General features: G+C 38.5%; 1 protein-coding gene across 2 annotated transcripts in view; it reads left to right on the plus strand.

The window, feature by feature from the left end:
• mthfs (5,10-methenyltetrahydrofolate synthetase (5-formyltetrahydrofolate cyclo-ligase)) overlaps positions 1-18239 on the plus strand; it is a 28817-nt gene extending 10578 nt beyond the window's left edge. The window contains 3 exon segments of one of the 2 annotated variants that reach the window (NM_001200691.1): positions 797-938; positions 4349-4613; positions 17437-18014. In NM_001200691.1, coding sequence (NP_001187620.1) covers positions 828-938; positions 4349-4613; positions 17437-17660 — 600 coding nt within the window. In that variant the 5' untranslated portion in view covers positions 797-827 and the 3' untranslated portion in view covers positions 17661-18014. 2 annotated transcript variants of the gene reach the window in all.
• The last annotated feature ends 1135 nt before the right edge of the window (positions 18240-19374 follow it).

Genomic DNA, 19374 nt, shown 5'->3' on the forward strand with positions numbered 1-19374 from the left:
TTATTTCGACTAAACCACTCCGATTGGCGGAGCGCGAACAGGAAACGCCCACTCCCGGATGTATTGCTTTCATTCATTACCCCATAAGACATTAAAATCACTTTTATAAAGAGTTTAAAGTGTCTACACCAACCAGCGACAAAATGACTAATGAAAAAAAAAACAAAAACAAAAAAAACAATAAATTGTAAATAATATAACCAGACCAGTTTCACAATTAAGTGAAATGCGCTCTGGACTCTATATATACTCCAATTAAGAATCGTTTTATGGGCATGAAGGTTTATGTAATTCCCGGTCGTATTTACATATCTGGGCACCAAAACGCATTATTATTATTATTATTATTATTATTATTATTATTATTATTATTATTATTATTATTATTATTTTAAACACCTAAAAACTAATTCCTGACAGAATTTAGATACCTCATCAAGAGGTCATCCAACATCTCATCCAGACATTTTTGTCATGCTATATACGGCCATAATGATTGTTTTTTTATGCCAGAAATTTACGAAAACTCGTTAAAAAAAACCGACATTTTTAAATCGATTTTAAATATACTATATCTGATCGGCGCCTAAACACCGGAAGTGTTTTTGTTCAGCTGCGCACGCCGGTAAATGTAGTCCTTATAAGTTCGTCTCGGCTCATGACGTTTGACACGTGTGTACTCGCTGGTGTGTCGGTACGAGAAAGTGCACTCCAGTTAATGATTAACGACATAGCATTTTAAACCTTGACACTCTTTCTAGTTTGTTACTGAAGCCATAACAGTGTCTTCAAACCTACGGGTGTGTTACACGAGACAGTTGAGCGCTATGGCGGCCCTGCGAGCAGCCAAACAGGCGCTCAGGAAAGAGATAAAGAAGCGCGTGGCTGCTCTGAGTGACGAGGAGAAACTTCGCCAGTCCCAGGTCGTTTCACAGAAGGTAAATGCAGCTGTGGACTAGTTTGAGGTTCAGAGTGTTTACATCGCTGGGTTTACATGATGTGCTGAAGCCTATCTGCTATAGTACGCTCTATGATAATGGCAATGTTTACATAGAAACACACACACACACACACACACTACTGACACAAAGGCTCCATAGAGTGACTGTAGCTATACTTTGAATAGCCTACATTCTATATCCATGTATACATGTTGATAATTATAGACCAGTGATCCTTTAAATGTGTAAAGCATTGAAGCTAGAGATGTACCGATACTAAATTTCTCAGACGATACCGATAACCGATTATTCAGAGTGATATCGGCCGATACCGATAGTTCTGCCTTTTATATCTTCTTTTAAATTAATAATAATTAATTCCACAATTCTGAAAGAAATGAATATAAAAACTTTTATTCTCTCCATTTCAGCAAGTTGTTTCACAGTAACTGGTCTCATAAACAGAAAACACATTACTCAAATTAACATTAACACATGAACTACATTCTGAAGATTTAAGTAAGATTTCTTAACTTGGTGAATGTTATTACTTCATATTAACATTGACTGAATTGTAAAAAACCCTCCTGTTAGGCTCACATTCACTCTCCATTAACAAGCATTTCTACTTCATCACTGACATCAAACTGGTAATATATAATATCAACTTTTTTATATATTAACATTAACTGGATATGAAATACAATACACACAAAATTTTATCTGTGCTATATATATACTTTTGAAACTCCTCTTCATTTAAATCAACTCTCTCCTGAAGGCTTATGTTCCCTCACGCAATCTGCTATCGATTAGCGACCGATGCTTAGTAGTTCCCTCTCAGCGTGGCTCAAGGTCCCTTTCCAGAACCTTCAAGCTAACTGTTCCTCAGTGGTGGAATGAACTTCCAACCTCAATCTGGACTGCAGAATCTCTCACCATCTTCAAAAAACAGCTAAAGACACACCTCTTCCGTGAACACCGTACTAACCCATATTTATAAAAAAAAAAAAAAAAAAAAATTGCACTTACACCTCTACTCTGCACACTTTGCTTCTTCTGGAACTCAATTAACGGATCTTGTATGGTAGCACTACTTGTATTGTTCTGTGCTTGATATATCGCTTTGCTTGTATTTTCTCAATTGTAAGTCACTTTGGATAAAAGCGTCTGCTAAATGAATAAATGTAATGTAAATCTTTCATCAGTGTACTGGCCCTTTAATTAAGTGCGAGCAGTGCGGCAAAAAAAAAAATTAGATTCGACGCCGAAGTTGCTTCACTGCTGCAGCGTCCAGTGTAAAATTTTACATCAGTGCAGAGCTTACAGAGATTACAAACTGCAGTTTTGTCGTTATTCCACACAAGAGACATCATCTTTGCACACAGCACGAAATCAATGTGTTTACATAAGAGTTAATGTTTCACCGTGATGCAGTTCATTCCAGACTTTACGACTGCAACTCTACACGGCTGCATGCCAACTCAGGCCTTCAGCTTCTTTGACATGTCCTTCTCTGAGTTTTAAGTTTGCTTGTAATGTGAGACCTTACACTGTAGATTCAGTGTTTGGCCTTGCTTAGTGATTGAATGAGCTCCTCTTTCCAGGTCACATGGTCCTGCATTCTCATTAATCTGGCAAAGGTCTAAAGATCTTCAGACTCTTTGTTTTTGAAAAGGGACAGTGATGGGGGAGCATTGTGTAATCAATTAGAGACCAGGCCGATGTGCGTTTTTGAAGTGTTTCTACTCATCTGTGTTAGGGTTGTCTTACAGTAAAAAAGGCTTCCCTTTTAACTAGCCTTTAAACCCACACCAGCTTTTTAATCTCTCCAATATTCACAAAATAGTTGCTGTTTTGGAAGGCTTTTAATGTGCAGTTGTTGTTATATTGTTAACATCAACATTGTGGCTTTACTGAGAGAGTGCTACAACAAAAAGGTGTAACAAAACAAAACAAAAAATAGTCACAGTACCATGATGGTAGTTTTCTGTAAATAATCCCTTGATACAACAATGTGAGCATATTGGCTTGTATGTGATGGTAACATGAAACACAGGAAAAGAAACATGATGAAAACTCACTCATGCTGTGTTAATTTTTAGCCGTCCTTGATGTAAGAGTTTGATAATAGATAAGACAATTTATTGCAGATATTACCAACACGGTGAACACGGTTTAAGTGATCTTTTAATAAGCACTTTGACCAGTTTTTGCTGCAAGCTATTTTCTAAACATTTAATGAACTGCAGACAAAAAAGTAAGTTACATCTAGAGTACTGTGCAAAAGTCTTAGGCACATGCAAAGAAATGCTGTAGAGCAAAGATGCCTTCAAAAATAGTGAAATGAAATGTTTCTCCATTATTAAAAATACTATAAAGAACATTAAACAGTAATAAATGAAACAAAGGCAATATTTGGTGTGATGACCCTTTTGTTTATAAAAAAAAAAAAAAAAAAAAAGGAAATGAGCTGTAAGTTTTATTGAGCATCTTGTAGAACCAGACACGGTTCTTCTGGAGACTTTGACTGTCGCACTTGTTGCAATTTTGCAACAAAACTCAGCAGCCTTCGTTATGTTTTTTTTTTTTTTTTTTTTTTTTTTTTTTTTTTTTTTTGTCTGAAAAGTGGTTTCTTACCATTTAATATGCTGCTTTCTTTTTCTTTTCTTATTTTTCTGTAACTTTTAATTTTGTGCTGGAAAACTAATGTTTGAAAATCAAAAATGTTTTTGTACTGACTTGATAATGTAGAAGTCAAAAAAAAATCTCTGTGTAACAAAGTTTGTACTTAAAAAAAAAAAAAAAAAAAAAAAAAAAAATAGGGTGCCCAAGACTTTTGCACAGTACTGTATGTCTTTAGTCAATAACACATCAGTGAACTGCCCTGGCATTTATTGTATAGGCAAATGCAAAGGTCTCTGCTTGCATTCTGAATTTGGCCTCTTTAGCTGCCATGTAGACAAATCTAGACAAGCATTTGTCTCTAGTGTTTCAGTTCATGAATCCTTAGAGATCTGCCAAGTACTTTTTGCTGCATCTTCATCTTTTTTTCTATATGGAAAGAAGTAGGAGTACCACATCTCCTTCACCAGGATTGACTGGCACAAAGGAGATGCACATCTCCTTCACTGGGACTGACAGGTGCAGAAGCCTTGTGTTCTTTTTTAGGACTGACATGCAGACAAGCCACATCTCCTTTACTAGGATTGAAAGGTGAAGAGGCCATACCTCTTTCCCTAGGACCGACGGAAAGGCCATGTATGCTCTGAAAGTTAAAATGTTGCTGATTAGAAGAGGGATGAAATGAGGAACTAATTGTATAAAGAATAAAATGACGATCATTCAGCACTGTATTGTGTTTCTAAAACTAGCACACCCTTTTCTGCATTTCTGCATTTCTGCAGCTGTTCAAACATCACAACTACAGAAGCAGCCATCGTGTCGCTGTGTTTCTAAGCATGCATGATGAAGTTCGCACCGAGGCCATCCTTCAGCACATGTTCAGCAGCGGCAAGGTCTGTTTCATCCCCAGGTACCAGAGCGACAGCAACCACATGGACATGCTACAGCTGAACAGCATGGAGGACTTGAACTCGCTGCCCATCACCAGCTGGAATATCCGGCAGCCCGCTGACAATGACACGCAGAGAGAGGAAGCTCTCGCTACAGGTAGTTTCCCATAAAGTGCATCACATAGGGTGTGAACCTTTTTTTAATTATTTATTATTTTTTTTTATTTTATTTTTTTTTAAGCCCATTTCATTTTTAGCAAATTGTTTATTATTTAATTGTAGTTACTCTGGTGGACCTATGTTAAAAAGTATCAAGTTTAATTCAAGTAAATCAAGTTTACTTTCAAGAGAAGGACATTTTAAAGCATACACTAGTTCCTTATTCATTTGTGAAACTGAAAGGAATTTTATTATGCCTTTTCATTTGATTAGGAAACGAGATTGGATAAAACATTATATGCTAAATGACTGTTCAACAATTGTGAACTCCACAGCCATGGTGGTGGAGCTCCTACTGGACTTTTGAGAATAAAATTATCCTATCCTATATGCCCATTTGAAATGTATTTAAAAGCTTTAGATACTCTAGTATCAGTGTAATGGAAGCCCAAAAAACGAATATCTGAATATTCCTCCCATTTTCCCCATGTACTGGATTAGACCACCAGATGGTGCTGTCTTGTTATTTTCCATTCAAGCCAACTTCAAAAAAATGGTGTGGTGCAGACCTGATTATGTAACACTGTTTAAAATGTTGCAAGGATAAGAAGTAGTAGTAATAATCATAATAATCCAGTTGAAAGTGATTTGCAGTATGTGCATAAGTCGAAATGACAAAACAGGATTCTTAATAACTTCATACCCTTTGTTAAATGGTCACAGCCCCTACAGTCTCTAGGTGCTGCACTCTGACATTTCAAGTTGAAGATAACCCTTGTTTCAACTCAAAAGTAGTCAAGAAAATGGACTACTTTTAAGTTGAAATTTCTAAAAACATGACAAGTGGAATTAAAGAGAAGAAATAAGTTCATATACAGTGCTGTGAAAAAAGTATTTGTCCCCATCCTGATTTCTTCTGTTTGTGTCAATATCTCTTACTAAGTAGTTTCAGAAATTGAAACAAAATCTAAGATAAAACAAAGTCAACCTGAGTAAACACAAAATCCAGTTTTTTAAGTGATAATGTTCTTTATTAAGGCAAAAATAGTTATCGAATGTCAACTGGGCCCGTGTGAAAATTTATTTTCCCCCATAGTTACTAATTCCACAAATCTATGATGCTGCATTCATAATGGGGTTCAGCTGGACCAGACACAACCAGACCTGATTACTGCAAACCCTGTTCAATCAAATCTACACTTAAGTAGAACTTTTTCAACAGCATGAAGTTTGTTAAAAGATTTTACCCAGTAACACTAAAGTTGAAAGAAATTCCAGAAATGATTAAGAAGGTGATTGAAATACATCAGGGGAACGGTTACAAAGCTATTTCAAAAGCTCTGGGATGCCAAAGAACCACAGTGAGAGCCATTGTCTCCAAATGGAAAAACTTGGCACAGTAGTGAACCTTCCCAGAAGTGTCTGACCTTCCAAAATTCCTCCAAGAGCACAGCAACTACACATCCAGGAAGTAACAAAAAAGCCAAGGGACAACACCAAAGGAACTACGGGCCTCTCTTACATCAACAAAGGTCACTGTTCATGACTCCACTATCAGAAAGACACTGGGCAAAAATGGCATTCGTGGAAGTGTGGCGAGGTGAAAACCACTGCTTACCCACCCAAAAGAACATTTAAGGCTCATCTGAATTTTGCTGAAATGCACGTCGATGATCCTCAAAACTTTTGGGAGAATGTTCTGTGGATTGATGAGTTGAAAGTGGAACTGTTTGGAAGACAGGGGTCCTGTTGCATCTGGTGTAAACCAAAAACAGAATTCAACAAAAAGAACATCATGCCTACAGTCAAGCATGGTGGTGGTCGTGTGATGGTGTGGGGATGCTTTGCTGTTTCAGGGACTGGGTAACTTGCAATAATTGAGGGAAACATGAATTCTGCTCTCTAGCAGAAAATCCTAAAGGAGATTGTCCGGTCTTCAGTCCGTAAATTGAAACTATAGCGCAACTGGATTATGCAGCAATATAATGATCCAAAGCATAAGAGTAAACCCTAGTCCTAGAAGTAGGTGAAAGACTGATCCCCAGCTAATGGAAGCATCTGGTTGACGTTATTGCTGCTAAAGGTGGCACAACCACATTTTCTATTTAAGGGGGCAATTAGTTTTTCACATTGGTGATAGGTGTTGGATAACTTCTTTTTTGCTTCAATAAAAAAAGAATAATAAAAACTGTATTGTGTGTTTACTCATGTTGCTTTTGTTTTAAGTTTTATTTTAAGATCTGAAACTATTCAGCATGAGGAGATATGCACAAAAACAGAAGAAATCAGGATGGGGCAAATACTTTTTCACAGCACTGTAACTTAAATGGGTTATCATGTTTTACAGTGTAGCAGCTGTTCCTTCTTTCCGTTCTCACTTGGTGCTTGCAGATCCTCCCATCTCTCTGTGTTATTTTGTGCTATCGGAGCCCCTTCAATCTTTCTCAGTGATTGCAACCCTGTCTCTTGGAGCTTGCAGCCTTGCCCATCTCGGAAGGATTTCAGACATCCTCTCACTCACTCTCTGAAGGACCGCAGATGTGTTCTCTCTCTCTGAAGGATCGCAGGCGTACTTTCTCGTCCTTTCTTTGAAGGATCACAGATGCGCTGTCTTGCTCAACAATGTGATTAAACACATGTTTAAAAGCACCCTTCTCAAAAACATTGCACACCAGCCTTAAAGTGAAGTTCCACCTGATGGGTGCTATTTATGGAATTTTTTGCATATTCATATTTTTCCAGCACGTTGAGACACACTAAAATTACAAGTGTGGTCATAACAATGTAAGAATAGAGCCTGTGGAACTTTTTCCTTTCTCATACACACTCCTTCCAGCTTTGCCCCCCCATCTCATCAAGTTGTTATTCTCGTGTCAATCATTCCAATCACGTCCCCATTCATTCCAGCCCCGTCCCTCTTTCACAAAACCCCTCCCTCATATGTCCCAGGTTACCATCCCGCTTCACTCATCCCAATCCTCTCCTCCTATTCATTTAACCTCATCCTCGTACAGCCCGTCCGTCTTGACTCTTCTCTGTCCTCACACAGCCCATCCCTTCTCATTCATCCAAGTCCTCTCCCCATTCATCCTAATCCCCTCCCTCATTCATTCCTCCCCTCCTTCACACATCCCTTCCTGTTTCACTCATCCCAACCCTACCCCTGTTTATCCAAACTCCCTCCCCCATTCACCTCAGCCTTTCCCCAGGTACATCCAAATCACTCACAATGTGCAGCACTGGCTCTCTACTTCCTACATTATGAACGACTCACTCTTGCAGGTCTCACAACATATGAACTGGCATTCATGATGTTTACACCCTGATTCTGTTACATAATCTCTAGGTTACAGACTCATGATCCAATACAGGAACTAGTTCTGCCATCCCACATGCCACCAAGAGTAGGAAGCTAGCACTTGATTTTCATCAATTAATCACCTACCATGTTAAACCTTGATTTTATACCCACACTTAAAGGAGTCAGCTACAGCTGAAATTTACATCCTTGCTAATCACTTATTCCTATTTAATTAACTGCTACACAGTTTCCAGTGAAAGTAGGGGGAGAGCATCCTTCTTGCTGAATTTCAGTCCCCCGTTAAAGTTTCCTCCTGTTCTATTCAATGGAGTTTTTGCTTGCTTGTATCACCCCAGGTTTACTCACCAGTTCTTAAGGCACCATCATCTCTTGGACTTTCTTGGAACAACTGCATAGCAAATGCACTAAAAAAAGAAAAGTTTTCTTCCTCCAGTAGCCAAGGTCACTCACCATCTCATCACCTCATCAGCCCCTTTCACTAGAGACTACAATCATATGAAAAAATAAGTAACCCCTATGGGATTTAAAAAAAAAAAAAAAAATCAATACATTTTTTTAAACATATTTGGACAAGCAAACATTTAGTCCTTCTTGAAACAGTGTCTATTAATAAAGTTGATTCATTCTATCAAATGAATGGTAGTGAGAAAGAGAGACTCGGTTCGTTTACATGGACAACAATAATCCAATATTAACCTGATTAAGACAATACTCTGTCGCATTTTGCGACAGGACAAATACACACATGGCAGTGCTCAACCATTTGCCGTCAAACAAGAGAACATGACTGCGTCCAAAATCGAGTACTTGCCTACTATATAGTAGGAGAAATACATGTATCTCAGCTACTTTATAATATGTAAGTAAGCGGTTTTGGACGCAGCCCACGGCTTCAAGAAGTCGTCTATTTGCATGTATAGCATGACAAATAATTAACTGCACTTGAAGCTTTCGTAAAATAAAAACATGAAACACTTAAATCTCTATATGGTACCATAACGAAGTGAAATTCTGGAGTGACGTCGGATGGCGTGGCGTGGGGACGTAATGACGCCGTCCGACTTCATAAAACCTGAACATGAAAGGAATATTCTAAAAGCAACTCATGTAAACACCTTAATCACAATATTGTCTTATTCAGAATAAGGTCAATAATTAGATTACTGCTGTCCATGTAAACGTGGTCAGTTAAGAATTAAAGGACCAACACAGTGACCCATGAGCTAGTTGTATTCTACCATACTCCACAGGATGTAAGGAAAGTGAGTGTAACTGTGAAGAAATTTGTTAAGAGCGTGCATCTGTGGTGTTCACATTGAACTCGTTGAGTGTGACATTCACATTGAGCTTGACATGTCTGTCTGCTTCAATGCCACTAAAGCTGTTTTCTTTTTAATACTCCTGTTAAAGAGCAGACCTTGACTAGTTAGTGAAAGTAAAAGGTTGGGTGTGTTTGTGTGGGTTTGCCTAAGTGCGTGTATGAGAGTGAATGTGTATTTGCTTGTTTTTCTTTTTATGTGTTATTTTTATATGTAATCGCATATTCTAAGGGATACACCAGTGCAGCAATCCTACATTCTCATTTTCAATATTTGAACTTGGCCTATACCAAATATCACTGGCACACAGTAGCTGAGCCTGCTGGCTGATTCCAGTGGTATTTGGATCATATCTGTTAATGTGGTGTTAGTCAAATTTTATCAAAGACTTTCTTTATACTTGTGTATAAAAGTGATCAAAGAGACAGTACATAGAAGCGTACTTTTTCATTTTGTTAAGTTGGCCTGTGTGGCTAGCTTTGTAGCAAGCTGTGAACGAGGAAAGCTGTTACACAAACACACACACATGCGCGCACACGCGTACACACACCAAACACTCTGAAAATAAAGAACTCTAATTACCTTTTCAGGGCTGTAATCCAATGACAAGACTCTGTTCTGTACTAAAACAAATCACAAGACAGGACTCTCAGCAAGGTGCTTATACGACTCATCACATACAAACATCTGCTCTGCACGTGGAAGAGTTTCAACAAAACTTTTTTTTTTTCTAGTTAAAACATTTCCTAGTTTCAGCACATATATTCTGTGCCCATCAGTCCAATCAGAGGAGACATGACCTATGTGCTTATCGATTTAATTAATGGAAGGATTGCTTATGTGCCTATCCATTCACCAGCGGAAGCATTGACTCTGTGCCTACTAAAGGAGGTGTGACTTTTATGCTCGTCAGTCCAACCAAAGGAGACATGCCCACTGAAAGTTGGTTATCAGTCCAATGAAAGTTGGTGTGACCTACAGTATGTGTCTATTAGTCCAACCAAAGGAGGCATGACATACTTGATGGAGTCCAAATGAAGGTGGTGTGACTTATATGCCTAATTAGTCCAACCAAAGGAGGCGTGGCTTATGTGCTTTCAGTCCAACCAAAGGTGTTGTGACCTATATACTTATCAGTCTACCAAAGGAGCTGTCTTTCTTTCATATATCTAGTCTGAAAAGTGTCCAGTGATCTCATTGAAAGGATTTTATATAATCATTGTGGGTGGGGGACTGATGAAGTGGTAAGCAGAGAAATGCCTACTCAACCTCTGTAAAAAGTATTTATTTTTATTGTGAATATTAGAACCAAAGCTTTAATAATGTACCAACAATTTGAAGAATAGTTCAGTAGTCTGACAGTTTGTGGAGAAATGCTGCATACTCTGTTGTCTCTTGTGGCAACACTTATGGGAGATGCTGTGCCATGGGACTTAGTAAATTAAAGAGGTGAAAATTCTGAGCCTTATTTAAAAATGGCATAAACAGAAGAGAGGTGGCACAGTGTCACTGTGGGATAGCTTCACAGCTGCACTCTTCATGGTTCTGGTTCCGGGTTCTGTAACCTGAGCTCAGGTTACAGAATGAATTTCACATGTCCTGCCACCTCCCAAAAACATGCAGCTAGTTAGATTGGTTACTCTAAATTGTCTAAAGGAGTATATGAATGTGGGTGCCCTGTGTTATATGGTGGTTTCTTCATCTTATGCCCAGTGTTTCTGGAATAGACTCCAGTTCCACCCTTAACCAGGATAATGCAGTTACTATGAATTGATGAATGTATAAGAAAGTAAAAGAAGTATAACTGAACATTCTGTTGGAAGTGTTCACTAACAATGAAATGTACACAATTTCCTACCAAGATACACTATATGACCAAAAATTTGTGGACACCTTACCATCACACCCATATGTGCTTTTTATTTTTTATTTATTTTCTTTTCTTTAAACATCCCATTCCAGATTTAGTCAACACTCGCTGTTGTAATAACATCCACATGTCTGTGAAGGTCTTCTACTAGATTTTGGAGTGTGGCTGTGGGGTCATGTGCCCATCCATTGGTGTAGATCAGGCACTGATGTTGTGCTAGAAGGCCTCGGCATGTCTACATGTCCAGTTCCTCCAAAGGTGTTAAGTGGGGTTGAGCTCAGGGCTCTGTGCAGACCACTGGATTTCTTCCACTCCAGTCTTGGCATATCATGTCTTCGTGGACCTCTCTTTATGCAGAGACTCATTGTCATGCTGGAAAAGGTTTGGTCCTCTTAGTTCCAGTTAATGGAAATTGTAATGCTACAGCATACAAACACATTCTATTCAATTCTGTGCTTCTGACTTTGTGGCAGCAGTTTGGGGATGAACCACATACGGGTGTTATGGTCAGCTGAGCACAAACCTTTGACCATGTAGCGTATATTGTTTGGTGGTGCAGTTTATTTCTTTACTTTATTGTTGTCTGACATTGTCTTCAGAAGTTTCATCACACACTCACCTCAGGACATTGTTTGCTGCTGTCGCATTCAAATGAGGTATAGAGGAAAATAAATTTGGAGTGACACAAACACTGTTAAACACTCCCTTTTATCTTTTGGTATATTTCATTACAAGTACATGCAAGAAGATATTTCTTAAAACATGTTTCCTGTATTTTCCCCACTGATTAGTTTGTTGTTAAGACCTCAATTAATACTGAAACGGTGATCTTTGTAGACCAAGTTATTATAGCGTGTAGCACCTCTATACAGTGGAAGCAAGAAGTCTCTCTCACACACACAGAGCTGGTGAGATGTTTTTAGAAAGTGAATGCAGCCAACCAGGAATTGATGATTATGATATCTGCGTCATCTCCAGGCTATAAAACTTGGCCTTTTTTTTTTTTTTTTTTTTTTTAAAGCTCTTAACCACATTAGAAAATGCTGCAGAATATCCAGGATGCATCAGATTTCAGATTTAATACCCATGGCGAGCAGCGCTGCACGACACCAGTGCTACGTTTCTCATACTGCGCAGTACAGCATAGAGATTCAGTTAGCAGTGAAAGCACTCACCTGTCCTACTGCGTCTACGATTTTTCCCACTGATCCTGGATCAGCAATCTGCTGTGAGCCTCTTCAAGTGGCTTCTGGCTGCCTTCCGTTCTTCTTCATCACCTTACAAAAGAAAGCAGGAAAACCGCCTCCATAGAAAGAGGAGATGATGTTCGGGGAGGATGGATCAGATTTTTGATTGAAGCAGACTTTAAGAAAATCTGCATAGATATTTTGTGAGACTAAATAGTTCTGGGGAGATGCTTTTGCTAAGATGAAGAAAGATAGGATTGAGAATACTCTAAATGCAGAGGTTTTGTTAACTGAACAGTTCTGCAGAAATTATAAAAAATGTAGTGTTCCCATACTCTAAATATACTCAGTCAGCCACCACATGTTAAGTATCTGGTGTTTTTGCTTCTTTTCTTTTGCATTTAAGCCTTGAGTGTAATATAACTAACAAGCAATAGAAGACTTTCACCATAAATCTTATTTATAAATATATTCCCAAATCTTCATATACTTATTTTAATCATTATGGTAGTATGGGAGGGGGGAAAAAAGGCTTCGCCTTCCTGTCATATACGACCTTTCGTTAAATGAAGCAATGTAAGCAAGTAGTAGAGATTGCTGCTGAGGATCTCTACTACTTCCTGAGTGTACATGAGTATGTAGCTAGTACAGGTAACTTTCTTTGCTACAAACTAGTATGAGGCCGATCATATAATGTGAATCAAACAACCAATTTTCAAGCTGATTGGTGCTTCATTTTATTTATATTTAACTAGTTAGCCTTGGAAGCCACATACATAGGTCAAGTAAAGATAGTCCAAATGAAAGTGAGACTGAGTCATGATTGAGACCATCAAATCATCGAGGCTTGAGTATTGAGACGAGAAAACCGTCAAATCCATTTGAGGCCAAGTCTTTGTTTCAATTAGTTGGCTTCATTCATGCATTGTGAGAAAAGATTGTGCTGTTTTCTAGAAGAAGGAAGGACTTTTTTGTCAAACTTTGTTCACGTGAAAAGATGGATAGTACAAATATTATTTTTACAAATTCTCAGTCGAGATCGAGACCATATTTAACGAAAAAGTGCCCAAGGCAATAAGTCAGAGAAACATCTCAAGACCAGACTCAATCCAAGAGCGGAAATGGGTCCTACAGCCCTAACTACAACCTCTCATCATTTTGTAGACAGTACAGGCCCATAAGTGACGACCGTAGCTATTACTACATGCCCACAAGAGACAAACTACAAGTGACACAAAGACACTTGGTTGTGTAGAGTTATATTTGGATTAAAACATTGTGTTAATTTAAGTTAGTTAGTGACTAAGCTATTCATTTAGACAGTGAACATAATGGCAAATACTAGTGAACAGGGTTTCATTCTAAGTCCCTTTTTACCATCTCTGATTTCTCCAATAGCACATATTAAACTCAGAATATTTGATCGCATGCCTTCTAAGTAATTTCTTTGCTCAGTCTATGTTTAGGAAGGAACTTTCTGCAGTCCCCTGATAGTATATACTTATTCATGTTGTTTGGGGGAAAATGTATACGTATTGCTTCCGCCACCACTGTTTTATACGTTATAAATGATTGTTACAGAGGGGAGTATTATTAAACTGAAGGGCCAGTGATGGTGTCTGCTGATCATTATTGCACTGCTTTTTATGATGTTCTTGTGTTTATCAATGTTTAATGAGGTTGTATTGCTTTGAAAACTTGACTCGTATTTATATATCAATCTCCTGTTTAATGATGATTGATGAATTAGTCTGACTGCAAGGCGAATTATGTTGCCTAGCATTTTTCATTGTCAGGGTATGGGAACATTTAGTGACTCTATGCCATGTGAGTACAATGAATGCCTGTAGTCATGGGCTCATATGTATGCATAATGTATGCATTTCAGAAAACACAGATGTTTTACAGTTACATTTACTGTATATAGCGCTTTTCTAGACACTCAAAGTGCGTTACATTGTATGGGAGGAAATCTCCTCAACCACCACTACATTTACATTTATTCATTTAGCAGACACTTTTATCCAAAGCGACTTACAAATGAGAAAACAAGCAAAGCGATATATCAAGCAGAGAACAATACAAGCAATGCTACCATACAAGATCTGTTAGTTGACTTCCAGAAGAAGCAAAGTGCGCAGCGTGCCAGAGTAAATTTTATTTTATTTATTTATTTATGTTATGGGTTGGTTATGTGTTCACGGAAGAGGTGGGTCTTTAGCTGTCTGTTGAAGATAGTGACAGATTCTGCAGTCCGGATTGAGGTTGGAAGTTCATTCCACCACTGAGGAACAGTTAGTTTGAAGGTTCTTGAAAGGGACCTTGAGCCATGCTGAGTAGGTACTACTAAGCGTCGGTCATTGATTGATCACAGATTGCATGAGAGAATGTAAACCTTCAGGAGAGTGTTGACGTAGGGCGGTGCTGTTCCAGACAAGGTCTTGTAGGTGAGCATCAAAGCCTTGAATTTGATGCGGGCGGCTACAGGAAGCCAGTGGAGGGAGATGAAGAGGGGTGTGACATGGGTTCTCTTGGGCTGGTTGAAGACGAGGCGTGCTGCTGCATTTTGAATCATTTGGAGGGGTTTGATGGAGCTGGCCGGGAGGCCCAAGAGTAGTGAGTTGCAGTAGTCCAGTTTTGAGATAACAAGACCCTGAACTAGTATCTGTGTAGCCTGTTCGGTGAGGTAGGTCTACCACTAGTGTGTAGCATCCACCTGGATGATGTGACGGCAGCCATAGTGTGCCAGAATTCCCACCACACACCTGCTATCAATGGAGAGGAGAGCGTGATGTAGCCAATTGAGAGATGGGGATTATTAGAGGGCCATGATGGAGAAGGGCCAATGGGGGAATTTTGATTTTTAATGACCACAGAGAGTCAGGACCTCGTTTTAATGTCTTATCCGAAAGACGGTGCTGTTTTTACAATATAGTGTCCCTGTCATAGACCACAGGGTGAGCACCCCTTGCTGAACTCCCTAATACCGCGTCCAGCAACAACCTTAGTTTTCCCCAGTTGGTCTCCCATCTAGGTACTGGCCAGGCTCAACCCTGCTTAGCTTCAGTGGGAGCTGCAGGGTGACATGGCTCTGGTGCAGATATTAAACTGTCATTATATTGCCAGACATACCCCCCCCCCCCCCCCCCAATCTTTATTGAATTACCAGTGAACAAAATGGTGAGATTGTCTTCTCTGAGAAGGACACAGAGCACTGCTCCTGTAAATGATTCCAAAACAAGGAGCTTTAAATGACATCTGTCCTCATGCATCTTCCTTATGTTCCCTTTTAGAATACCCTTTATTTTGGGAGCACAAATGCTTCCCAAAAACACTACTACATAGGAATGAAGGATATAGTATTTGTGTTTATTTACAAAGTTGAATTTAAACTCAGCATAATATGTATTAATAAGGTGTTGGGCCACCAGAACAGCTTCTATACACCTTGGCATAGATTTTAAAAAAAATCTCTGGAACTGTACTAGTGGGATGAACACCATTCTTCCAAAGTATATTCTATCAGTCGATGTTTATTGATGGTGCTGGAGAGAGCAATCTTAAGCCTTTGGTCCAGAATCTCCCATAGTTATTTGATTTGGTTCAGATCTGTTGATTGTGAAGGCTGTAGCATATGATTTTTATATAATTTTCAACCTCATCAAACCATTCATTGAACCCTTGTGCCCTGTGGATGAGGACATTATCTGAGGGTGCACTATCATCAGAATAAAAATGTTTCATTGTAGGATACGGGTGATCAATCAGAAGAACTTTGTATTGATGTGTAGTAACTTCCATCTAATAGGATCAGTAGAATAAACCATTGCAGTAACCATTCCTCCCTCAGCATACAGAACTACTGTTTGATTTTTTTTGTTTTTTTTTTTTTTTTTTTTTACTTTAGTTTGTCACTCATTTGTATATGTCTGTATGAACATATCGCAAAACAGTGTTGGTCAATATCGGGCTCACACCTAAAACACTATCATATATTACCAAAAAAAAATGGTTAGCAATGTGAATTTTTCTGCTTGTAAAGGCTGGTTTTAAAGCTCTCCTTCAAATATTTGCTTGCTTATTGTATGCCAGCATCATAGGAATCCACGAGGTGCCTCCCTGACTTTTAGAGTTAGATTTTTTCGAATATTTTGTGCAGTTATAGTCATCCATTACACAGTAGTAATAAACTGTCCTCTAAACACCGCCTGTACAGCTTGAAATGCAATTAGACATGAAATGTAATGACTTGATCCATTATGAGCAGATTATTACAAAACAGGTTTGTTATACATCCCCAAAATGTGATGATGTGCTCCTGAACAGGCTGATGTACAGAATGCATCACATTATAATCAAGTTATTACATAATGGTGTGGTCACAAAGGGCCAAAATGTAATAACTTGCATTACTGGCAGATTTATAAGTTTGGTATAACAGCCTAAAGTATAATAATTATATTATGGGCAAGTTATTACATAATGTGTTTCTAATAGAGGCCCAAATGTAATGAAGCCCATAGTATCATAACTTCTTATGACTTTCACCAAGCTTACTGGTGTACTTCTCCTAATATTGTGCTCATCATGTGCAAACATTGGCAGACTCCGAACAGAACTCCTTGGCTGCATGGGTGGGAATCTGTCTGAAATGTTACCAAATCAGACTGAGAGCAAACAGTGAAAATTAAAGTGCTAAAAATTAGATTTCTCAAGTGGAATAGAAATTTAAATATTGTATGAACGACTACTGGCAAGCCAGTTGATGAGTTTTAAATGAGAGTTGTTATATTATGTGTAAGATTTTGTTCTTCATATTTCATACTAGAAAACTGATCAATGGCTTTATAACATTTATTGTGTGTGTGTGTGTGTGTGTGTGTGTGTGTTTTAGTATGTTTTTAGACATTTTCTCTTGACATTTGGAATTATGCTACAATAATAAATAGTGTCCTTTATTTCATTCATCTTTCAACTTTTTAGATGCTCATGATAGCATGTTTATTTCATTGACTAGATCATACATGAAGCCATTTACTTACCAGTAATATAATAAAGCTACATTTTGCTGCTACAGAAAATTAATGCTAAAGCTTTTTCCCCTCTCTCCAACTCTCATATAGGTGGCTTAGACCTGATCCTGATGCCTGGACTGGGCTTTGATAAAAATGGCAATCGTTTAGGGCGAGGTAAAGGCTTCTACGACTTGTACCTTCAGCGCTGTATGAGACATTCTAAAGGCAAACCCTACACCATTGCACTAGCTTTTAAAGAGCAGCTGTGTGAGCAGATTCCTGTCGACGACACCGACATACTTATTGATGAAGTTCTCTGTGAGGATGTTTGAGCAGGGGGAAAAAAGATCCATCTCAAAATTCATCAATCCATCCATTTTCTATACCACTTATCCTACATTGGAGCATATCCCAGGGAACTTGGGGCACAACCCAGGGAGCAGGGTGCCAACCCATCACAGGGGACAATCTCACACGCATTCACAAACCCATTGACTCACTACAGACAACTTGAAAATGCCAATCAGCCTACAATGTATGTCTTTGGACTGGGGGAGGAAACTGGAGTACCTGGAGGAAACCCCCGAAGCACGGGGAGAACTTGTAAGCTCCTCGCACACAGGGCGGAGGCAGATTTCGAACCCCCCAACCCCTGGAGGTGTGAGGCAGATGTGCTAATGTCAAAATCAAAAGAGTTTACTTAATATGATTCACAGAAAGTTATGAAATGCTAAAGATAAGTGGGTGAAGAAATTCCAGCTTTTTCCACCACTTAAGTCAAATGAAAGTGAAACTCCTCTTGATTAAGATGAAATTATTAACAGATGAAATGTTTTATATGTTGTGAAGTGTAAAAATCTACCTCTTAATCTGAATCTCAATAAAATAAACAATCCCTTGCATAAAAGCTACATTTAAATCTGACAGTATATTCTGATTTAGTGCTGTTTCAATGTTTCACTGGTAATGATCGACTGTAGAGGGACAGAGAGAGAGGAGTAGATAAACACACACTGGAAAAAGAAACTAATTTGCTAACATTTTTTAAATTCCAGTATTCCATTTGGTTGGAATGAAAACCTGCACCCACACTGGCTCTTTCCGGATAAGATTGCCCACCCTTGATATAGTGGGAGATTTGATGATAATGCACAAATCATGTAACCATAAGCAAACGCCGTATATGGTGGTGTCTCTTAGTTTGGCATGTGTTTGTTTGAGCGTGGTAAAATCTATTCGGGCAAATTCTTCAATTTCACTTCGGGCTCTGCTGCTGCGATGGATCTTGTTGGGAAACCAAATGTTACATTGGCGATCTGGGAACATTTTTGATTCGTGCCTAACGAGAGAGAAATGTGCGACTGTGTCCAGGTCCTCATTCCACCACTTCTCCTTCTCCCCAGGTCAATCACAATACCGTATCCCACACCGGCCTCAAGCTGTTTCTCATTGCAACAACACGACACAGCAAGGCTTTATTGAGTTTTTCCACTGACAGAAGTGCTAATATAAAGCCTCATTTATTTTTTTTACATTTAGGTTTTTATTTAATTTAAGCCTTTAAAATTATATTATAGTGTATGACATTACATTATATTATAGTATATTATATAGCTATATAAATTTTACCTCCAATTTGTTTGATTCATGTTAATTTATTCGATCACAAAATCCTGGAGGGAATGTCTTGTCAGGTAATTGGCAGTTATTCCATATTGTTGGTGTCTCCTTGATACCCTGTCGATCCTTTCTTCTTAACCTTATATTCATTCATTAGCAGTGTTATGTCCCATTGGCCCACGGCATCACTTTAGAATGTTTATAAATCTGGTATGTCGTCCCCCGTTGGAGTTGACCAAATGTCCCATCAAGGCATAGCTTACAGTGGTGACCTTGTGGGGACATTTTTCTGATCTCCACAAAGAAAACTTTTTTATTTATATATATTTTTTAATGTTTTTATTTATAAGAAGCTAAAAGAGCCCACAGGTTTCCTTTTGGTTTCTGCAGTTATGGTTCAGGGTTAGATTTAAGTGTAGACATAGC

This window comes from Ictalurus punctatus, chromosome 10, assembly GCF_001660625.3.
Source record: "Ictalurus punctatus breed USDA103 chromosome 10, Coco_2.0, whole genome shotgun sequence".
Classification (NCBI taxonomy): domain Eukaryota; kingdom Metazoa; phylum Chordata; class Actinopteri; order Siluriformes; family Ictaluridae; genus Ictalurus; species Ictalurus punctatus.